This window comes from Danio rerio, chromosome 23 (assembly GCF_049306965.1).
Source record: "Danio rerio strain Tuebingen ecotype United States chromosome 23, GRCz12tu, whole genome shotgun sequence".
NCBI lineage: Eukaryota > Metazoa > Chordata > Actinopteri > Cypriniformes > Danionidae > Danio > Danio rerio.
Window position 1 is genome coordinate 4,414,248 of NC_133198.1, and position 25,212 is coordinate 4,439,459.

The following is a 25,212-nucleotide window of genomic DNA, read 5'->3' on the forward strand; positions in this document are numbered from 1 at the left end:
AGACCCGCACCGGCACATCTGCTGTACCTGTGCCGCTATGAAGACTCTCCGTACACTGGATACACCTTGAAGGTGCACTGCATTCACGAGCACAGCTGGACATCAAACCTGTTACAGACTGACTCTGAAAGACTCTCTATTCAAACTGAAGATCCAGCTTCTCGTTTTACAACACATTACCATCATGAGCAGAAAAACACGACGCTGGATGTTTCACATTTTTCTTTGTCTCGGAATAATCTACTTGAAAATGGGGTGAGGATCAAACACGAACGCGCTGTACATCTTATTATGTTGGAGTAATGTACATCATATTTTTGAAGAATGCATACAGTTACTATATTTTGTCAATAGTTTTGCAAGTTTAACTTCAACACTGAGTCAACACAATAATGCGACAACGAAGAAAAAGACACTTATTGTTGTATGCTTTCCAAACGCACTGCTGCGCGCGCTCGTTGCGGTGCGCGCTCGTGCCCTGAAGCCCATCTCCAGACTCTTCCCTGATGTCTTTTTTTTTTTTTTTTTTTTTGCATCCCATATTTCGCATGCATTTGAATATTTATTAGATAAGGAAGTGTTGATATATTCATACGTAGTTCTGTGGTCATTTGTAGGGGTTTCTCCACCGTGTTGGCGCTGGGAGCGAGCATCATATGCAACAAGATCCCCGGACTGGCGCCCAGGCAGCGGATCATCTGCCAGAGCCGGCCGGACGCGATCATCGTGATCGGAGAGGGCGCACAGATGGGCATCAACGAGTGCCAATTTCAGTTCAAGCACGGCCGCTGGAACTGCTCCGCGCTCGGAGAGAGGACCGTCTTCGGAAAAGAGTTGAAAGTGGGTATGTTGGAAACTTTCTCATGCGTGTTTTTTAGTTCGGGGGAATTTGAAAAACTGTTTCGGGATACGAAGAGGGAATTGGGTTTATCGGTGTGGATAAGATACACGGTGTAATTTATTGAGGGAAAGTTGATTGGTATTTGCACATTCAGACTTTTGGAGTTCATAAAATGAAGCATTAATTAAAAAGACTCATCTAACAAAAAAAAAGAGAGTCATATTTCATATATAAATAAAAAAACATAGAACCCTCCTTATTATTAAAATGTCTTAGTATATAATAAGAAATGCAACAACAAACTTATTCTTCGAATTCTCCAACAAAAAAAAATAATCAATTGATTGATATTGATTGGAAAAGAACATGGCTTCTCCCATATAAATGATCCCAAACAAAGCAAACAATTCTACACAAAACATATCCGGTCAATGCATTTATCTCAAGATTTACTGATATTGCAGATACGTGTTCTTTCTGTCAGGAAAATGAGGAAACTTTGACTCACATTTTTTTGTAAAATCTCACAAAAGTTTTGGTCAGATCTCTAAAAATTATTTGAATAAATCCCAATCAACAAAACAAATCTTTAAATTGAAAGATATTATTTGTTATTATTCTAGTTGCAAGAATAAAAATGAAGAATGTTTATATAACTTTTTTTATATTATATGCAAAATTCTTTATCCACAAACAAAAATGTCTTAAATCCTCTCCCTCATTTGCCCATTTTTTAATTGAAATTGATTCCTTGCTTAAAGCTATACGTCTATCTAACAACAAAAAATTCTGCAAGTTAATAGAAACTTATGAAAATATGATGCTTCCAGTATGTTAGTAATTAATGCTTTCTGCATTTTTATTTAATTCAATTTTGTACTTCCCCTTTCTTTGTTTTGTTCTCTTTTTTTTCTTTCTATTACTTTTTTCACTTATTGTTCTTATCACTTTGTAATTTTATATTCGTGTATTCCAGTCTTCTACAGATTACTTCCTGATTTATATTGTACATTTATTCTTTTCTAAATAAAAGTTTATTAAAAAAATAAAAATAAATATTAAATAAAATAAATACAAAAATCCGAGAGACAATAACAATTTTTTTAAAGAAAAGCAAATTAAATAAAAAAATTATAATTTTTTTTTAAAAAGACTAATCAACTTGACAACTTGTGACATATTGTTTACCACGCTACTTAAAATATTCAGTCTAAAATCGCATGTAAGTATTTTAAAATAACATTAACACTTTGATTTACTATCGACAATGTTGTATTTGGATAAAAATTTACTGCTAATATGATTTAGAATTTGCAAAGAATACTTTACTGACATTGATTTATAGGTGAAAGTCTGAATGTGTGAATAAACCAACTTAACATCAATAATCTGAGGTAAAATAGTTATCTGTAGGTTAAGTTAAGATTTCAATGCTGAACTGTGTAGCAGAGATACTTGATCATAAAAGTGTATTTTTTCTTGCTTGTTTAAAGTAAATAAAAAAAAGAGCTGAAATAACGCAATTATTGAGATCTTTTTGGGACAGCTTCATTGTTTTATGTTCAATCCACTTAATTTTGTTAAGTTAACCTAATTTGTGTTGGGGAAACATCAATGAATTGTATGGAACCTTGCATTTTTTACAGTGTTGAGGCCTATACAGTCACTTAAAGTACATGATATAGGAAGCATCACAGTATACTCCAGAACAGAACCAATCAGTAGATATACAAATAATTAAAAATACATATATTTTGGACATGTCCTTTCAAACTGCTTAAGCATGTTTGAAGATTTAAAAAAGTTATTGCAATTTGTTAACACTTTATTTTAAGTAACAACTGCACTATTAACTACTGATTTATTATTATCTGCTTATTAATAGATAGTGGCAGTTTATTAGTACGCTCTCAGAAAAAAAATGGTTCAATGTTGTACCAAAGAAGGTACAAACCCTTGTCACTGGGGCAGTACCTTTGTATGGGACAGAATTGTACCTTAAGACAAAGAAACAAATTACAATTAGAGACCTTTGAAAAGAAATGGAGTAAATGGCTGGCTTTCTCCTCAACGACAATACAATTGAACATTTACATAATTCTAGAGGTTATGCATCATTGTGAAAATATGTTTGACAATCTTTTATTATATTTTATTTTATACTTATTTATTTATTTAGATGAGGTTTATTTAATATTCTTATACATGTATGTATGTACAGATGAAGTCAGAATTATTAGCCCCCTTCGAATTTTTTTGTTTTTCTTTAAATATTTGCCAAATGATTTTTAACAGAGCAAGGAAATTTTCACAGTACATCTGATAATATTTTTTCTTCTGGAAAAAGTCATGTTTGTTTTATTTCGGCTAGAATAAAAGCAGTTTTAATTTTTTTTACACCATTTTTGGGACAAAATGATTAGCCCCTTTAGGCTTTATTTTTTCTCGATAATCTACAGAACAAACCATCATTATACAATAACTTGCCTAATTACCCTAATCTGGCTAGTTAACCTGATTACCCTAGTTAAGCCTTTAAATGTCACTTTAAGCTGTATAAAAGTGTCTTGAAAATAGTCAAATATTATTTACTGTCATCATGACAAAGATAAAATAAATCAGTTATTAGAGATGAGTTATTAAAACTATTATGATTAGAAATGTGTTGAAGAAATCTTCTCTCTGTTAAACAGAAATTGGGGGAAAAGTAAACAAGTGGTCTAATAATTCAGGGGGGCTAATAATTCTGATTTCAACTGTATATGGATATAAATGTGTGGAATGGATGTATTCGCCTATATATGTATGTATACATATGTATATTTATGTATACATGTATTATTTTTATTTGTTTGTTTTGTTTCCACTGGTTATATGTTCCTAAAAAGTCAATAAAATTAAGTACAAAAAAGACAAAGAAACAAATTTTGTACTATTGCAGTTTGTACCTTTAAGGACATTACATGGGAAACCAAAATGTACCATTGGTTTTTAAAACCTGCAGATACAATATTGTGCCTTCATTAAATCTGATCCATAAAGGTACCACCACAGTGACAAGACACTTTGCACCTCAAAAATGCTTACCAAACATTTATTTAAAGTGCCTTTAATGTTAAGTTTACAATACGTATAGTTTTATGTTTAACCAGTTGTTTTGTAATATTGTATTATAGAATTAAATAATTAACATTTTAACATTTATAATTCATAGAAATATGCCTTCAAGTCATATTTATTTTCATAGAAATTGTAATAAAGAAAAAGTTGATCAACATTTTTGAACCTTTTATATGCGGACAATTGTGTACCTTTATTTCAGTTGTACCATAAAAGGTTCAGAACAGTACAATAAGAGGTCTTTTCTGTACCATATAAGGTACAATCTTTACAAAGGTACAAAACTGTTCCACAAGGAACATTATTTGTACCACAGTGTATTTGTTTTTCTGAGAGTGTGCTTATAAAGTTTATTCTACATCCTAATACCTAAATCTAATGACTATCTTAATATCTATTAGCAGTAAAGTAGAAGTTTATTAAGCTAAAAGCCTTAGTTAATGCTTTATTAATTGCAAGAATTGTACCTTAAAATACAGAGTGACCTGCAATTCATATGTTGGATCAAAGACATTTTGGTGTCTGCATCAAATTAAACTGACAAAAGTTAGGCTTTTATATATACAGTTGAGGTCAGAATTATTAGTGGCGCAGTAGTGCTGTCGCCTCACAGCAAGAAGGTCGCTGGTTCGAGCCTTGGCTCATTTGGCGTTTCTGTGTGGAGTTTGCATGTTCTCCCTGCCTTCGCGTGAGTTTCCTCCGGGTGCTCCGGTTTCCCCCACAGTCCAAAGACATGCGGTACAGGTGAATTGAGTAGGCTAAATTGTCCGTAGTGTATGACTGTGTGTGTGTGGATGTTTCCCAGAGATGGGTTGCGGCTGGAAGGGCATCCCCTGCATAAACATTTGCTGGATAAGTTGGCGGTTCATTCCGCTGTGGCGACCCCGGATTAATAAAGGGACTAAGCCGACAAGAAAATGAATGAATAAATGAGAACAACTCTGTTAATAGATGGATAAAATGTGGTGGTTTCAAAGTATAAAAAGGTACAATGAGTGTTTTGACCCTTTACTGAGTTTTTTTGGTGTTTAAAACCTTTTTGACTTGTAACACTTACCTTACTCATTAAGCAGTGTTTAATGTAAATACAGTAATTTAAAAGATATAGACTAGTTTTTGGGAATAGCTACATAATGTCAGTGCTGATGCCAATAATTAATCTGATGATGTTTTTACAGTTTTAGGTTACCATTTTGAGATCAGGCTTCTTAAAGCACATAGATGGCTCTATAAAGAAGAGAATAACGTTATTTGAAGGGCTGTATATATGTTTAACGCCTACTAAACTTCGAATCTCTTAGATTCTCTTTGTTTTTAAAAGAGCATAGCTCCCCTTTTCACTCTGAAAGCCATGTTGTGAGTTTGGTGTTAACATTTTTTGTGCATGTATCAGTGTTTGGGTTGGTATTTGCTGCCTGAAGAGTTTTTCCACAGGTGTAAATTACAGAGCATGATAAGATGTCACCTGAGACAAATGGACTTTTGCTTTGCCATTCCAACCTGCTTAAAAATATGCCACTGCTACCGTATTAGTTTATAAAAGTTCATGAGGTCCAAGTTCTATCTAGTTTATAGTGACATTTAAAGGCTTAACTAGGGTAATTCGGTAAACTAGGCAGGTTAGGGTAATTAGACAAGTTATTGTATAATGATTGTTTGTTCTGCAGACTATAAAAAATTAGCTTAAAGAACTGCAAAAATGCTTTTCTTGCTTAGATTTTTTGTCTCGTTTCTAGTCTAAATATCTAAAATTTCCAACACAATCTCACGGCAATTCGTAACTTTTTCATTTAGTGGCTAATTCGTATGAATTCGTACGATCTAATTCGTACAGTTTAGTAGGATTTGCTTATCCCCCAATGACGGTTGGGGTTAGGGGTGGGGTCAGGTGCCACGCCTCCTTTTTAAAATCGTACCATTTCGTACGACTGAACTCGTACGAATTCGTACGAATTAGCCACTAAACTGGCAAAACGTAAAATACTTATGTTTTCTTGTGAGATCAGGCTGAAAATTTCTTATATCAAGAAGAATTTTCTAGACACGCAAAACATATGGTCTTGTTTTAAGAAATAATATGCCAAAATTAAGTGAGTTTTTCCTTAAAACAAGCAAAATAATCTGCCAATGGGGTAAGCAAGTTAATCTTGTTTATTTCTTTTGACGGAAGATTATTTTGCTTACCCCATTTGTAGATTATTTTGCTTGTTTTAAGGTAAAACTCACTTAATATTGGCATATTTTTTTCTCAAGTCTAGAAAATTCTTCTTGATTTAGGAATTTTCAGATATTTGGACTGGAAACAAGACAAAAAATCCATGTAAGAAAAGCATTTTTTGCAGTGAGGGGCTAATAATTTTGTCCCAAAAATTTTTCTTTAATTGAAAACTGCTTTTATTCTAGCCGAAATAAAACAAATAAGACTTTCTCCAGAAGAAAAAATATTAGCAGACATACTGTGAAAATTTCCTTGCTCTGTTAAACGTCATTTGGGAAATATTTAACATAGAAAAAAAAATTCAAAGGGGGCTAATAATTCTGACCCCAACTGTATCTATGATGGGGAGTTTTCCTGGTGGTCAGTGTGCAAATAATTTTTTATACTACAAAAATCATTTTCTACACTGATGGATGAGTGAGCGGACGGGCATTGCGTGGGAGCGTGTGTTTGTGTGTATGGAAATGTATTGTCCTCACCCCCTGCTAAATTTGATCTAATCCATGTCCTGAAACACACCCCCTGTCCCACTTTCACTTCTCATTCTAACGCATGGAGCGATTCGTTTGTGAATGAATCTTCGTTATGAACGACTCCTTCACTTAGCCGACAATAATACAAGTTTCTGGCAGCGCAGCATCTCGTTGTCATATTTCTTTTGCATTTTTTGCTGATTTTATTCAACAAAACTAGCATAAGCTGAGTGTTTATTTTGAGTTGGTGCTACTTTGCCTTATAATCAGTGTAGTATGTGACTGTTTTATCATTAAAATTGTTTAGAACAAAAGTTCATTACATATAAAAATTTAACTTATTAAATGTTTATGAAATGTTCTGCCTTTGTGCTTTTTTCTTTGTTTGCTCATGACTACACTTGTACACAGCGCTAAAGTACAGCATCTTCACATTGGCTTTAGTCATGACTAGTGTGCGTTGTATAAATGTGGCAGCATTATTGAAGCATACTCAGGGTCCGTATGCGATATCTAGTGTGTATATATATATCTATGGTCATATGTTCAGTTATGACATTTTAAATGCACATTAAATTAAATGACATTGTTTTTTATGACAACTTGACATGAACAAATATATCACAACCTGTTTTTGTTTTGTCATGGCATTTTGACATTACCAAGACAGCAAAACTTGTCATAAATCTGTCATAAACATGATTGTCATGAAGCCATAATAAATGTCACAACGATTAACTTTTTAAGTGAAAGAAACTGTATTTGACATTAAAATGTCCCATTAAATGTGTCAGATTTTTAAGATCATCATTAATATTTAATGACATGAAATTCAGCTTGTACCACTGTAGTTGAGGTAAAAAAAATATTAATAATGGTTTTATAAAATTCATGACATTTATAATGGCATTTAATCATGTTTATGACGGATTTATGACTAGTTTCATTGTCTTAGTGATGTCAAGTTGTCATAAAAAACAATGTCATTATTGCATTTAAAATGTCACAACTGAGCGAATGACACTTTGGGCTTTATTTTGAAGATCCATGCGCAAAGCGCAGGGTGCAAAAGCATTAAGGGCATGTCGGAATCCACTTTTGCTATTTTAGGGATGGATAAATCCGCTTTGTGCCGTGGCGCATGGTCTAAAAGGGTTGAGTTTATTCTCTTAATGAGTTATAGGAGTGTTTTGAGAATAAACCAATCAGAGACTCATCTCCCATTACCTTTAAGAGCCAGCTGCGTCGCACCATAAGTGGAATAACTGAGCGTCTTACTCGCAAGAAAACAGTTAAACAGAGCAAATGCAGCGCGAGAATGAGAAATGAGCCTCCTCATTCTTTACTTTCACTTTCGCTCTCATGGACAGGGAAACGTGTTGTATGCACAGACATCCAATAGCCTATACATAAATAATTTTGTTTGTTAAGCGCAAATATTCGTTTCAAAACTGTTTCTAAATTCAGTTTTAATTTCCAGCAAACTAATAAATGAACAATAATGTCGAAGTGTGTTCCTAATACACATGCTGTGCCCCATATGGTCTAAAACCTGACAGGTGGATAAATCTAAGCTGTTTTTTAACAAACAAATATAAATATGCAGTTAATAAATAATACTGCTAATAATAATAACATTTTACTAAAGCAAACTGTCATGAATAAACTGAAAAAGCCTCCTGAGATAGAGAAGGCATGAAGGCAGGGGTTTTTAAATCCATGTAGGCTAGAAAATAATATGTTTTGTAATATTTTAATTCTTTATATTTATATCCTATATATATTCTTATTATATCCTATATATATATCCTCAATATTTTAATTCTTTTTCATATGTAAAGATATTTGTGTATTGCTCTACATCTTGTGTGTGTTAAGCAGTGTGTAAGCCAAGCGCACAACTAACGTGCGCTGCGCTGGACTTTAGACCGGCTTTGTTCTGGGGCCTCATGTATCAACGCTGCGTACGCACAAAAACTTTGCGTACGCCAGGTTTCACGCTCAGAATCGCTCACGTTTGGATTTACTAACAATGAACTGAACGTGGGAATGTGCGCAGCTTCACGGCAGCTTTCTGGCAGGCGTACGCACATTTTTTGTGCGTGTCTGTCTTATTTCCATTGGCGACTCCTAGAGGCAGTTGTGTTAAATTCCTCTCTACAAAGTGTCTGAGCCTTGCAATGGCAGCTGTATGAGACGGGTTCATCTAGCAGGTATATAAGGTTTCCATATCATACAGTTGACCAGCTAAACATTAAAGCACAATTTGCAGCAGTCGCCTGTTTTCTCAATGTAATCTGAGCTATCTACTGCACGCACATTGCTATAAAGACACTATCTGAAGATGAATTTGCATGCGTGAATCAGAAACATTTCCATTCAATAAATGTGCAAATAAAATATGATGCACAAACTTATTAATGATTCCTACTTGTCTTTCTCGTGATAAATAGTTGGCAAAATCTGATATGTAGCGGGGGAAAAAAGAAGAATGAGTGCATCAGATGCTGGATTCGAACCGAGTTCAAGCTCGAACGTGTCAAAATATGTTGACATGTGTCTTACAAGCTGTGCCACTGAGACTGTTACGGGTACTGCAACATTTTACACCTATAAATCACACTATTTCTTCTTTAATTCACTCAGTGCGATGTTCAGACCCAACTGTGTTAACCGCATCAGCTAAACTCTCCCACTCAATTTTTTTCTTTTGTTGTTGATTCCGGAGAACAAAAAAACAAATAACACCGCTTTTCTCCGGTCTACCTCCGAAAGCAGCACCTCCAATTCACATTCTGTTCAAAGTTTCTCTTTTTGCTTGCTTTTGCCGTTGCTTTTTCGTTGGGTTTTGCCAAAGTAGAGTCATTAGCATATTCATACAGGGGAGGAAGCAGGGAGGGGTTTTGTGCTCGTGCATGTTGCGCTCAGTTTCACGTTCATTCGGATATACAAAAGAATATGCGTGAGATTCGGCGTACGCAGTGTTTTTCCACGCAAGTGTTCGTACATGAGGCCCCTGGTCTATAGAACAGACTATTATAGTTTCTCAAAATAGCAACGCGCCAGCAATGTGCCTCAACACACCTTCTTTTTTAGACCAGAATGCCTTTGGGCGCACATATGAGCGCAAATGCATTTGCTATTTAAACAGCGTGGCGCAAAATGTCAAAACGACTCTTGCGCCAAGCTGAAACTAGCAAACAACAATTGCATCGTGCCTTGCATTTCGCCGGGTGTATGATAGGGCCCTAAATGACAGTTGTTATTAGCATGCATAAAATCTTATTCACATTCAATACATGATAATAAAGGTTTAATGACAGTCTTATCAACCTTCAACTAAAGTGTTCCCAACTGTTGCAGCATGTGTTGTGAAGTGTATGTTGAAGGAACTGAAGTTGTGTCTTGTGTCCGCAGGCAGTAAAGAGGCTGCTTTCATGTACGCCATCATCGCAGCAGGAGTGGCTCACGCCATCACATCGGCCTGTACGCGGGGAAACCTCAGCGAATGCAGCTGCGACAAAGACAAACAGGGCTTCTATGCTCATGACAATGGCTGGAAATGGGGAGGCTGTTCGGCAGACGTCCGATACGGCCTGGGCTTCTCCAAAGTTTTTATGGATGCTAAAGAGATAAAACACAGTGCCAGGACTCTTATGAACCTGCATAACAATGAAGTAGGACGGAAGGTACGTATTTGATTCTCAAAGTTTTACTTTGTGTGTGTTTTTTGGGAATAAGCATTTTCGAGCTCCTCCTTGAAGGCTCTGACACACCAGCTTGATAGTCGGCTGTCAGGGAATGTCCCAGTTTTGGTTGTAGTCTTTGTGGTGTGTTGAAGTTAAACATTTTAGATATAATGCAAGCTATTTCTTCAGCTTTATTCACCACTAGTTCTCTTGTGTCGGCTCAGTGTGCAAGGGCCTAAAGGCTAAATATGTTCAAGAAACATCCAAAACCCCCAAAAGCAATGCATTTTTTGCTGACTTGTGTACTTACATTATTTGAAGAATCTTCTGCTGGTGTTCATGCTTAAACCCATCACCCATAAACACACACACCCTCGGTTTCTGGTTTTCTAGAAAACAGGTAAACATCAGCCAGGCTTTAATATGTTGTGTGTTTTATTAGACTGCACAGAGCAGCATTTTAACAGGAGCCTCAAATGTATTAAGTCTGATAAAACAGCACTGCTGCTTCTTCAAATGATCATGAGCTGAAGTACCAGAAGCAGTAGATTGTGGCATAAGAGACAAATAGCAGACATAAGAGAAAAGTGCACGGGCAATTATACAAATCAAGGTTATTATAGTTAACAAAAACGAATGAAAATACGAAAACTAAAATGTTAAATAATTGTCGTTAACTGAAATAAAAATAAAAACAATTTTTTTTTTAAAACTAGAACTGAAACTGTATTGTGTACATACAAAACTAACTGAAACTAACTAAAATTATGGCAAAAACCTCCTTCGTTTTCGTATTTGTGAGTGTATTTAATACATAATCTTACTGTTAGCCTGTTAGAAGTAAATATAGTTCGCGCTGCAGGTGTTTGACCCGTACGGCACCTCAGAGTCTGTAGTCCTGCAGCCATTGGCCAGATCGAGCCGGTTCTCCTCCAGTCATCCTCGCTGTTAATTGCTCCCGCGACAAAAACAACGAGTGGGCATGACAGCATCACGGTGACAGCATTAAATACAGACACTTTAAACTATTACTTTAACCCATTTGTGCCCAATAATAGGTTTTATTTCTGTATCGCGATCGCAAACGAATCTTTTTAACCGGATCTTCTAAGTGAACCGGTTGAACTACTTCACAAAATCAAACTGAATCATTTGAAACAATTCGTGTCTCCAGTAAGCACTTATCCACAAACTACTTACTTTTTAACAAGCCTAATACCCCCTCTAACTCTAAATAATCCAATATATACTCTCATTCAGTTATTAGAACAGTAACGTTGCATTGAGAAGCGTTGAACCGATAATACTGCGAATGCGTGATTCAGTAAATCAAACACAAACAGTATATGACGCCTGCTGTGCGACTGAACTTAATTTGAACAACTGCAGCGCAGGTAAACCGAGGGCTCAAATGACAGGATCTGGTGAAAACCGTAAGTTTATTTTATAACAGAAAATCATACTGGAATTTAAATAAGTGAATCATGCTTCAGTTTGGTTGCAAAACGTTACTGTAAGACATTTTTCAGATCATGGTGATGTTTTAACTGACTGAAATGACTATTGCTGACTAAATAATGTTGAGTCCTAACATCCACGTTAAATATCTGAACTTCCCATCACTACTGTGTATCTAACCTCAGAAGCAGCCTTGCAAACATATTGTACTTAGGGCTGCTATATTGTGGGCTTTTGTATTTGAATTTGAGGATGGGTAGATGGTTGTGATAGATGATAGTGTTCATGTATCCTCTGAATACGTTTCAAAAAATGTATTTTATTATACAATATTTATTCTATTGATTTTGAATCTTGCACCTAACAAATATCTTCAGAGTGAACTACTTCACTACTGTACTTAAGTACTAAAAGGCTGTATCTGTACTCTACTGGAGTATTGTTTTTTCTCCCACTTCCACTTTTACTTCAGTACATATTTTCGATGAGTTTAATACTTTTACTCCGATAGAATTTTTATGTGCTGCATCGTTACTCGTTACTAGGGGTGTCAAAATGATTGATATCGGTTCAGTAATAGATCAATACTGGTTATTACGTGCTGACGTCATTTATCTCCTAGTCGCAATGTTGCAGTAGAATACTATGGCGAAGGAGGCGAGGAGGAGTAAATAACGCTCTTACTACAATGAAGTAGCTGTGTCACTACTACGTAGAAATGCTGTAAAACTTCATCTTTACCTCTCTCTCTTCCTTTGGACATTTGACCGCTGCGCTGGCGTGTTTGTGAGGTAACTTTTCCTCTCCTCTTGGCTGTTAAAGCGATACTTGTGGATTCAGTCATTAGTGTGCCTGAAGTGCAAGTTTTCTCCACTGTGTCTATTACGGATTACCTGTGATAACTGCGTATTATGTGCATACAGACTATAACCGCGGCTGTTCTTCCCGCCATCGGTGAACAGCGCTTTCATTTCTAAAGCCGATCGCAGCCCTTTCTGGTTAAAGTACAAAATTGTATTACAAATAATATGTAAAAATATTAATTTACTTATAGATTTTAATTTAAAAAAATTCTGAAAGCAAAATGGAAAGCATCATCAATGCACCGAATCGAATCGATGGCATGATAATCGTAACCAAACCGTGAGACCAGTGTAGATTCACACCCCTACTTTTTAAAATTATAGACCTTTTTCTTGGCGGCTGCATGGAGGGCGCCATACTGACCAGCGTCTTCCGGTAGAATGTTTAGAACTTCCATTTACATCGTTTACAGCTAATAATTTGCGATCCGAAATTGGGTTTCAGTAGGGTTTTGAGTGGATCACGGAGTGTTTTTGTGACGTACATCTTTGAAAGGCATTAAAGCTGTTATAATCTGTCAGATCTGTGGTTCAAGCGCGAGAGAAAAAACAGTATCGTAAGCTCTGCTTCTTTTCGTTCTGCTTAATCACGTGCCCCAAAAAAAGATATCTAAAATAAGCAGAACAACATGATGTCTTTTGACTGCTTTCTTTAATAACTACATTACACAATACTTGTACTTTTACTTTCAGTACTTGAGTAGTACATTTTGAAATAAACTACTTGCAATACTTAAGTACAAAAAGTGTTGAACACTTTAGTACTTCCACTTAAGTCTGGTGCTTAAAGAGCACTTCAACTTCTACTCAAGTCACTTTTTTGATAGAGCACTTGTACTTTTACTTAAGTCTGGGTCTCTAGTACTTTATACATCTCTGACCACCACACACACACACACACACACACACACACACACACACACAAAGAAAAATTTACTTTACTAAAAATACTTTACTGCTTTATTAGTGTTTTACAATGTCCGGAATTCAGTCTTGCAGACGGTGAGTGACTGAGGCAGAGATAGACAGAGTCATTAGTGATTCAGGTGAGTATGAGGAAAAAGTGCTGATAGTTATATATAAGAGATCATTAGTCACATGTTTTAAACACAGCTAAAGAGAAAAATATGTGCATGTTCAATCAATCAATCAATCAATCAATCAATCAATCAATCAATCAATTAGTCAGTCAGTCAGTCAGTCAGTCAGCCAGCCAGCCAGCCAGCCAATAAATCAATCAATCAGTCAGTCAGTCAGTCAGTCAGTCAGTCAGCCAGCCAGCCAGCCAATCAATCAATCAATCAATCAATCAATCAATCAATCAATCAATCAATCAATCAATCAATCAATCAATCAATCAATCAATCAACCAATCAATCAATCAATCAATCAATCAATCAATCAATCAATCAATCAATCAATCAGTTAGCTTTTATTTGACATTTAAGATGCTTGTAATTTTTCAGTTCACTGCTTTGAAAGTGTAATAATCAAAGGTAATTTAAAAAATAATGTTCAATAAATATTTATTACATACACTGTTAAAAAAAATCTGATTTTTACAACATGTTACTGTAATTTTTCACAGTAAATGACATTAGTATCACTAATAGATTTAACTGTAAACATTCACTTGTACTTTTACTTTCAGTACTTGAGTAGTACATTTTGAAATACTTGTTGAAGTATTGTTGAATACTTTAGTACTTTTAATTAAGTACGGTTCTTAAAGAGCGCTTCAACTTCTACTCAAGTCACTTTTTTGATAGAGCACTTGTACTTTTACTTAAGTCTGGGTCTCTAGTACTTTATACATCTCTGATCATTACAATGAATTGCAAAATTAATGTTTGTAGATGTAGTCATACTTCTGTGGTTATTTTGGTGATAGCAACTTAAAAGTAGAACAAACGTAGTGTAACATTACATTTTAGAGACAGCAGTATTGTAGTGTAATTAATTAAATTTAAATGACTGTACTAGTAATTTGTAATGCACTACATTTTGAGCTTAACTCTGATGCCTTATCAGGACAAGTTTGTAAATGAGCACGTGTGAATGACATGAGGGTGACCGACTTGACATTTTTGAGGGAACTATTTCTTTAAAAGGTTTTATCTGTCAGTCAAGTGATGTTTTGGTTACACTGAACGGATCAAGTGAAAGTCAAGTACAAGGAAAGATTCAGTAACTATGGCACTGCGGTTTGCAGCCATCAACAATCCGGCCCCAAAGCCAAGACTCAACTGGCACAGCAATAATGGGAAGCTTTTAGGGGTAAGAGCGGTATAAGTGGTAGCGTTTGATTACAAATCAGATCAGCTCCAACACACCGAGCTCTGTGCAAAACCACTCCCATTTTCTGCTCAGTTAAATAGACATTGGCTTACACCAGTATCCCCTATCTCTAGCTTTGATGGAAACGTTTCATCTTTAATGTTGTGTTTTTTTGTCTCAACTTTCAATGCACAACCGCCAATATTCTTAAAAGGTTTTTTCGATGTTACCTGCATTTAGAGGCCACGCTTTTTCCCGCATATAAAGTTTAGATATTTATACAAGGCCTTTGATGTGAAATAAGGGGAAAAGTCCCCTGGGAAACACTGGGAATTGGTACTCTACTTGCAGACTTAACAATATTAATGGATATGATCAAGAATATTCTACAATAAAATACACCTTATGTTGAACACATATTCACTATTTATTATTTCTCAGTAAACTCCTAATTTTCTGCTTGTTTTTTTTTTTTTTTTTTTTTTAGCAAGGAAGCTGTTTTAGCAGTTAAGTTAAGGTAAGACGATTAGATGATGTAGAATATTATCATAAGACTAAGGCATTATTGTGTACTTTATAAACATTAATCAAAAAGCTAATATGCAAGGAAATAAGCAACTAATAGAATAGAAAAAAATAGGTATGGGTGATACCACAATTTTTAATTTCGATACGATACCGCTTTTTTGTTAAAATTTTTACGATATCGATACCTCTCATTATTTAAAATATTAATGTAATTTTTCAAAATAATGTTAATAAAAAATTCATTACATGTGTATGTATATATATATATATATATATATATATATATATATATATATATATATAGTGTGTGTGTGTACACGCACACACATCCATATTCTATATACACACTACATACACATGCATACTGTATATACACATTGCACAGATATACACACACTTATATTTAATCTTATTTACCTAATGGTAACAAGAGCAAAAGAGAGAGCTGATTTATTTTATTTATTTTTATTTAATTCTTATTATATATATATATATATATATATATATATATATATATATATATATATATATATATATTTATATTAAGGGTGTCACGATCCTCCAAATCCTCGATTCGATTACATTTTCGATTCTAAAGGCACGATTCAATTTGATTTTCGATTATGAATAATTAATTAATTAATGACCAATTAATTATTTGTAGCCTACCGTTTAAACTACCTGACCTGCATGGTCTTTGTTTTACCCATAAACAAATCATACAGTAAATGAATAAAGGCAAGATACACACATAATTACCACCTGTCAATCACTTTTTCTGCGGGACTCGTGAATAGGCAGTGATCTGTGTCGTTATAATGGCGTCGGTAAAAAAGACGCACAACCAACAGGAATCAGCCAACAGTGTCTGAGGTGTTCGCTAAAATGACTAAGTACAAGTGAGTGAAAGATTGAAGCAGTCCTCTGACTGCCTGGACCTGCTGTCTCAAGATAGAGAGGAAGGAGGGCTGCTCAGAAATGCTACACGCCACTGTGGATGTCAAATCGTTGTCATTCTAAAATGCCATTTAAAAACAAAGACAGTGTAAACAGGGCCTGAGTGTGTACTTTTCGCGAGCGGATTTGCAACGGGGGCGGGCGGAGGATCGCGATGCCGGTGTTGTCTATCGGACGAACCGTACGTAATACGTACATAGCAGAGCTTGCAAAACTGTGTTTTTTTTGTCAACAACACGAACGTTGTCAACATAACTCACTGGAAATCCAAAATGCTTCCACACCGGCGACTTCATTGAAAGAGGAGAGGGTTTAAGTTCTGTCGACGGGTCTCCTGTATCTGCAGTTCAACAAGCACTTCAACAAGCCTGTTTCTTTCCCACTTGGCAAGCCAAGCTGATGTGACATGGGGGCGTGGCAGCATCGACGATTCTATTTTTTGATTCGATAATCAAAATTGAGCATAAATTTCGATCGTGACACCCCTAATTTATATATATATATATATATATATATATATAGATATATTTTTTTTTTAGGACAACAGTTTCTGAAACAGAAAAGATATCCAAATTTTTAGTTTTAAATAATAAAGAAATCTGTGTTTTTGAAACTAATAAAAACAGCAAAAGTCAATGATTCATTTAAATGATTTAGCCTGACATGTTTACTGTTCCTAAATATTCTACAAGTTTCTCAACATAAAATATATTGTATTTAGAGGGGGGAAAGTTGCTGTTTTTTACCCAGACATTTAAACAGAGCATATTTTAGAGTAGTGAGCACAATATCGTGAAACCGTGATATTTTTATCCAAGGTTATCATACCGTCAGAATCTTACACCAGCTCATGCCTAGTCGTAACATTAAAATAATATCACTTTTAAAAAGATCTTTCAGTGACCTGTTTTTTTAACTAGGGCATGCAGGTCTGCCAGACAAAAAGAGGTCAGAATAATCACTCTTGCTCTCGCAGTCAAGCTTAATGAGGGGTGAAGAAGCTTCAATCTTTTCGTTGCCTTGTTTCCCGTTTGGTCACAGAGAGTAAATTCATGACACCGTCACTTCTCCTCATTCACCCCGGGCCTCCATGCTAGCTAACTGAGCCTTTTCTGTAGGAAGGCATTCATACCATCTTATCTGAGCAGCTAAATTGCCACACAGTGAACTGACTGGCCTCACAGCATCATTCTAGCTGCAGGTTTTTGTCTTGGGAACAGTAAAAGAGTGCTGTGTTTGAACGCTCCTCCCATTCAATGTCATGATGCCCGGCTCTAAAAACATAGTGAAGCTGAGCTGATGTTTATTAGGTAAGGCTCATCTTAATCTTACCAGAAAACAGAACAGTTTTACATAGTGGCAAGAAATTTGTAGAAATGTATGCAATTTTATTAATGTAATAATGCATGGCTTTTTCGAAAGAGGCATATCCCTCACGCCTCATTCACACGGGGAGTCAGCATCAACGCTTCCAATTCACTTTGAATGGGTGACGTCAGGCATTGCCGAACTGCATTGTGGATCCGTCGGCGCCGCTTCAGAGGCGTTGCTCGCTGCAGAAGTTGGGACTAATTCAACATTTCAAGCGCTGACGGAAGCGTCAGCCAATCAGATCGCTGTATGCGAATACATCAGCTAGATGTATTCGCATACAGTGGCCTATTGCTGACTGAATTTCATTGGCTAACGCTGCTTTGATGATCACTTCAGCCCCAACTTCAGACACCCCCTCTGTCAAGCGTTGACACTGAAGCCCCGTGTGAATGAGGCGTAAGCCCCACCTCTAAAATCAAGTATGGAAGATTAGATTTGACCTTGTACTTGTACTTGAGATGTACTCACGTTAGCGTGTTTCTACAAACTCTCCCGCTAATAAAATAGCTCTGAATGACAAAACGATGCTTCATCAGTTGCTCAAATGTAACACCGGCATAAGAATTAAAGCCACTTTCTCAGTTTATACAGGTTTAATGGTCTTCTGAGTGTGCTGAGAATGTTATATGATCTCTGTTATATTCTCTGATCAACATTGCTGTGTTGTTCTTGGTGCAGGTTCTGGAGAGGAACATGCGTCTGGAGTGTAAATGTCATGGCGTGTCTGGCTCCTGTGCCACCAGAACCTGCTGGACGACCCTGCCCAAGTTTCGAGAGCTGGGATACATCCTCAAAGACAAATACACCAGCGCTATCCATGTGGAGCCGGTGAAAGCCACACGCCACAAACGACCAACCTTTCTCAAGATCAAAAAACCATACTCATACCGCAAGCCCATGGACACAGACCTGGTGTACATCGAAAAATCCCCCAACTACTGCGAAGCGGACCTGCGCTCCGGCAGCATCGGGACTCAGGGGCGTGTTTGCAATAAGACTCTGATGCACCATCCCAACGGCTGTGACCTGATGTGTTGTGGCCGAGGGTACAACACGCACCAGTATTCACGTGTGTGGCAATGCAACTGCAAGTTCTTCTGGTGCTGTTACGTCAAATGCAACACGTGCAGCGAGAGGACAGAGGTGTACACCTGTAAATGAGCAACCACTTGTTGGACCTCGTTTAAGCAAAGATCACCTTTAAAAAGACGGCCCAGTCTGGTGGCATTTGATTTTTTGCACAAGACCTAACTCTAGACGTGCTCTCTTCACTTTAATGGACGAGCATCAAAGCTTTACTCTGTAGAAAGAGTTGCTCATGACGAGGAAGATGTACTTCAGAAATGCTGAATCCAGTCTGGTGTCTGCAGGATCCTGAACCTGTCTGGATTATCTGCTCTACTCTACTGATAACAACTACCTGCACCTTGATTTACCAGTGGACTCTTGAGGCCTCATTGTGATGAAAATTAGGGACTCAATAGAGATTTTAACAATTAATCCAGGGGTGTCCAATCTCGGTCCTGGAGAGCCGGTGTCCTGGAGAGTTTAGCTCCAACCCTAATCAAACACACCTGAAGCAGCTAATCAAGCTGTAGACATACAAGAAACTACCTGGCGGGTGTGTTGAAGCAAGTTGGAACCAAACTCTGCAGGACACCCCGGAATCAATCCAACAGAGCACAACAGCCTGGTTTCCGAAGTAAGTCAGAGATTGTCATATTTGTTTTTTTGTATACTTTAGAGATTGGCAGTATGTAAAAGGTATAGATAAAAGCACACACAACTAAATTATGTTTTATTAACAAAGTAGAGGAGCATGTTCAGATAATTAAACTGACCAAACTCAAGACGAGCACAACTTATAATCAACCAACTTACAGTTGTATATGTAGAGCTGACCTACCTCAGTTTCCTGACAGACAATATTCCGAGCTCCAATCCTAATCAAACACACCTGAACCAGCTAATCAAGCTCTTACTAGGTATACTAGAAGATCTCCAGGCAGGTGTGTTGAAGTAAGTTGGAGCTAAAGTCAGCAGGACACCGGCCCTCCAGGAACGACTTTGTAAACTCCAGGGCTAGAGCATTCTGTAGGCTTGTTTCAGTGTTTCGTAGGTTGAAGGTTGCTAGGCGACCAACAACCGTTTTCCCAGAGGATGACAAGCTGACAAAACTGCTGTCACTCAAGCACTGCAGTGTTTGTGTGTTCTGTGTTTATTCACCTTATTCTCAGCTGTCGAGCGGGCGCTGCCATTTGAATCTTTTTGTCTCGCGACTTCCGGTCACATTCACTTCCATTCATTTTTTGACGTTAACAACTGCTCGTTACGCTGCTTTATGTTGCAATTTAATATTTTCTTATTATATTATTCTACTTGGTCTGTGTAGTCATGCAAACATTTGTTTGTTGAGTTAGTAGTTTGGCCATTTTCTGCCGTTTATTATTCCTAGTCATTTCTCCCATAGGCGACTGAATCGGAAGTTCTAAGACAATCGCGAAAACAGGCGCACTTCCGCATTTTAGAATAAGGTCAATATGCGAAAATTAATCTTACCTAAATATGAATATTCCTTACAAGCTGAAGCTGATCGGTCAATTCTTGTCACGTGACTCGCGGTAAGCTTGAGTAAGGCATTGGCGCGAGCGCGTCACTTCCATTGGAAACAACAAACTTGTGCAAACTCTAGAAATACCCGATATGCGAACAGCCACTAAAAAGTCACCGTCATTTGCGATCTCCATCAGTTGATCTTCTTGCATAGTCATGCTGGATTGACCTGATTTGTTGACAACTGCGTTGCGAATCCATACCTTGGCAGTTCGTGGGTCGTTCACTGGGTCTTTTCCCCTTAGTAAAGACACTCTCCAAAGACGTCTGTTTCTTACTTATTTTGCTACTTGTGGGTTAAACTTAGACACTCAAGTGACCGAGACGTAAGTGAGAGAGATTTGGACAATATTCAAAATAAAAGACTTTTCAAAATAAAAGATGGTTCAGACTCAGATAATAAATAAAATGAAAATAATTAATGATTTCTTGTGCAGCCCGGTACCAATTGACCAACGGACCGGTGGTTAAGGACTACTGAGCTAGGGGATAAAATGAACTAAGGCAACATGACCATTCTCCTAATTGTCCACTGCTAAGAAATGTTTAAAATATGACGCAACCCCTCACAGAGCTCGCTGAGGCCCTCTTGTGGGCTGGGACCCCCTTGTTGGGAACCACTAGGCTAGAGCAGTGGTTCACAACTATCAGCCACAATCGGGTCCTTATATATTCAGTTGTTTTGATTTCTGCACTTTTGGTGTAACGTCCTCTTTGCTATGGGGCGGCTCTTGATTTTGGCTTTAGCTTGTACTGTGATGAGTACTATGATGCAAAATGAGCTTTACTTTTTAGTCATTCATATCAAGCAATTTGTCATTAAGAGACAGTACTCAAATCAAGTGCTACTAATTTTAAAGTAAATGATTTTGTTTAAAAACTATAAGCTGTGCTGCATCCCAATTTGCCTACCTATACTGCATTCAAAAGATCTCTTGTGTGTTAAACAGAAGAGTATGCAAGTTATAAGACATAGTACTTCCTTGCTATTGGACCATTGTGTTCCACATAGGCTCATTCTGAAAACGTAGCCTATATACATTTCTGGAGATCGCAAATAATGTGGTGGATCTGGTGGATTTACACAAGAACAGCAGGTGCGAATGGAACTCGCGAGTGAAATTTGAGATCTCAAAAAGTGTACACACCGGCCTCTGGGGGATTCGTGAAAATAAAAATTGCAAAAAAACGTAGCTCTTGGGACGTATTTGGCACTCTCCAGAAATGTATATAGAGGTACATTCCACATGGGCTCATTCTGAAAACATAGCCTGTATACATTTCTGGAAATCATGAATTAAGTAGCCAGAAGTATGTATGGCTGCATTTCGTCTTTAAATACGGGGCGGTATGACGCCGTTCCTTTTCGCGCTTACCAGCTGACTGCTTGCCTCCGTATGGACGGCTTTCTCACTGTTACCAGTTTGTCCAGTTAGCTTGAGACTCAAAGGAGTTCACCACAACAACAGGGTTCGAGTCCGGTGAACAGTTCCAAAAAGCAGATAAGACAAAAACAGAATCCCAAAAATAACCATAGTAAAAAAACAGGGTGAAAATGTGGTAAAATCTGAAAACAGGGTAAAAATAAGGTGAGGGCTGTTCTGTCGGTTGGGTTTAGGGAAGTGGGTGAGCGGGTCAATCTGAGCTTTAGAAAACACTATTGGTTGGGTTTAGAAAAGGAAAAGGGTGGGTCAGTCGATCGGTCAGTCAGTCAACAGCAGCCTCTGGTGGATTTACACTTGAACAGCAGGCGCGAATGAAACTCGTGAGCGAAATTTCTCAAAAAGCATACACAGCGGCCTCTGGTGGATTCGTGAAAACAAAATTTGCAAAAAAATAAATAAATAACGTAGCTCCTGGGATGTATTTGGTGCTCTCCAGAAATGTATATAGAGGTACGTATTCAGAATGAGCCTGGCATGATTGTGTTGGTTAAGCCTGGTTTATACTTCTCGCTTATAGTTCTTTCTGAATGCTTCCGGGATGTATAAGTGGCTTAAACTCGCTCATTTTGAGGCAGGAACCGGGGGATGTGCAACAACTTTAACTATGAGGTAAACACAAAACAAAACTTTCCATCCGGAGCTTCTTCACTGGACTCCACACTTGTAAACAATCGCTCCATCGGGCTCGCGCCACTCTCGGTCCCGCCCAGACTTGTCAGCGCTACCAAGCCGACCAATCACAGAGCTTGCACTAAGTGTTGTTGTGGCATGTAGTTCAATTTTTTGAGAGGTGCACGTCAGCAACGCCGATGGCCACAGCGTAGGGCTATGCGTCGAGGCGTAGGCTGCGCCGTAGCATACGCGTGTGTTAATCAGCCTTCAGTGGACACAGCACTAGAGTAGCAAAGGAATAAGAAAAGTGTGTTATATTTAGTTAGTTGCTTATGGAAAAGATTTGTTTTTGATTTGTGGAGATTGTTCCACCAGCAAGAAACAGTAAACAAAGGATATTATCTTTACTGATAGTGTAAAACCCTTTCTAGACAGACCCACACTGAGCTTTGCTGTTAGGGTCTTGCAGCAACAATGGAGCATTTCCATTCCAAAGCTCCTTTATTGTGAAAGAAGGTTCTTTATATTATTGAATTGTTTTTCAAAAGTTAATTATTTTCCTGAAAGTAGTTCACTGCAAGTTTATTTGGGACATTGCAGCAAAATCACCTTTAGGAACCTTAGAAAAAGTTTTACAATTATTCTGAAGTCAATTCGAAAAGATAATCGCTGCTCTCTGGGGAGTGATGAAGCAGCTCATTCATTTTCTTTTCGTCTTAGTCCCTTTATTATTATGGGTTTGCCACAGTGGAATGAATCGCCAACTTATCCAGCATTTCCTTTTATGATATGCATCCTATCTCCGGGAAACATTCATACACACTCATTCACACACATACACTGTGAATGACCCAGCCGAGTCTCGAACCAGCAACCTTCTTGCTGTGAGGCAACAGCACTGCCTACTGCACCACTGCGTCACCCTATAAAGCAGCTCTACATTCTTAAATTACTATAAATACATGCGAATTGACACAATTGGATTTTGCATACATAAAATACGTCATAAATGCAACATATATATAGAAATATTACAAAAATGGCTGCTGGCATACCATTAAAATTTTAAATATGATCATATATGGTCATATGAACACATATATCAGTGTTTCTCAACCACGTTCCTGGTGCACGTTTTGGATGTCTCCTTTGTCTGTCACACCCATTACAGGTTTTTCAGTCTCTGCTAATGAGCTGATGATCTGAATCAGCTGTGTTTGGTTGAGGATACATGAAAAATGTGCAGAGCTGGTGGTCCTCTGGGAACATGGTTGAGAAACAGTGACATATATAACATTATAGCTAATTTATTTGAACAACTATGTAAATGCAGTTGGTTATATTGTAATAGAATTCTAATGGTTGAAAAAGCAGCTATTTTTGCATACATTTCATTTTATCTTTACCATGATGACAGTAAATGATATTTGACTAGAATCTGCAAGACACTTCTATACAGCTTAAAGTGACACTTAACTAGGTTACTTAGGGTAACTAGGCAGGTTAGGGTAATTAGGCAAGTCATTGTATAACGATGGTGTTATCTGTAGACTATCGAAAACAAATAGCTAATAATTTTGACCTTAAAATAGCTTTTAAAAAATTAAAAACTGCTTTTATTCTAGCCAAAATAAAACAAATAAGACTTTTTCCAGAAGAAAAAATATTATCAGACATACTGTGAAAATTTCTTCACTCTGTTAATCATCATTTTGGAAATATTTAAAAAAGAAAAAAATCAAAGGGGGTCTAAAAATTCTGACTTCAACTGTACATTGCACATGTGGCGTTTATTTTATATATGTGAACTCCAAATGTAAACTTGTATGCTATTTATGTAATTTGCATATATTGTCAGACTTCTATGTGGGATACAACATTACTCAGTATATTGTAGTCACTTATCATTTTGGTTTGATTCTATTTGATTTGTAATGCTGAGATTCCTCTTGAAGCTGGTTGATTTGATGTCTATCGAAATTCCTACAGAGCAACCGAATGGGAGGACCAAGATAGCTGCCGATCGCTGTTGTGCTCTGTTGTGTATTTCTTCCAACTACTGATTTTATTTATTTATTAAAAATGCTGATATCTCTAATTCAAGAATAACCGCGGGAAACAAAACGTGTGAGTCTGGGTTGATTGCATCTCTGTTAATGAATGCTGAATTTATTCACCGAGCTTTGTATCGTCTGAAAGAACAGCTTTTTGTAGTTTACACAATGCAATATTTTCTTCTTTGAGAAATGTCATGTATGCTGCTAGTCTGGAATAATCACTTGTGCTGTATAATTAAGAAAAACTACTGACCACAAGCTTTCTGTAACTGGTGTAGTGATGACTCCAGACGTAGACTTTACACTGAAAATATTGGTAAGAGAGTTTATTTTGTGAAAGAATATTTTTATATGAATGTTTTATTTATACTTTGTCATTTCTGAAAACCCAATGCATTCCAGTTGCATTATGAAATCATTGTAATTTGCTGGTGACAAAGTCGGAGTGTGGATGTTAATTATTAAAATCAAGCTTAGATCCAATGATGCAGATGTGGTTGAATTCATTTGAACAAACCCATGACATGTGACAAGATTCAAGCAACAAGCTATTTTTTGTTGTTGTTGCACCTAACGTGAAACAACACCACAAAATACCAGCCACCGCACTCCCAATGAAATAGTTAAGGCTTTAAATCTATAATACATAATAAACCACTTTAACATTAATAATGGGCTACTGAGTGA

General features: G+C 36.9%; 2 protein-coding genes across 4 annotated transcripts in view; both read left to right on the forward strand.

Annotated features, from left to right (window-relative positions):
• Positions 1-25,006, forward strand: wnt7ab (wingless-type MMTV integration site family, member 7Ab). 2 transcript variants are annotated; one of them, XR_012398950.1, is made up of 5 exons: positions 1-255; positions 618-844; positions 10,070-10,341; positions 18,477-20,014; positions 20,333-25,006. XR_012398950.1 is itself a non-coding variant. In XM_691422.7 (4 exons), exons 1-4 carry the CDS (start codon positions 185-187, stop codon positions 18,957-18,959), a joined length of 1,053 nt encoding a protein of 350 aa, XP_696514.2. In that variant the 5' UTR covers positions 1-184; the 3' UTR covers positions 18,960-25,006. The 2 variants fall into 2 exon arrangements, 1 of the variants encoding a protein (XP_696514.2); XM_691422.7 differs by having other exon boundaries at positions 18,477-25,006.
• zgc:113278 overlaps positions 1-25,212 on the forward strand; it is an 852,580-nt gene that overhangs the window by 188,678 nt on the left and 638,690 nt on the right. The gene's annotated exons all lie outside the window — the stretch shown is intronic.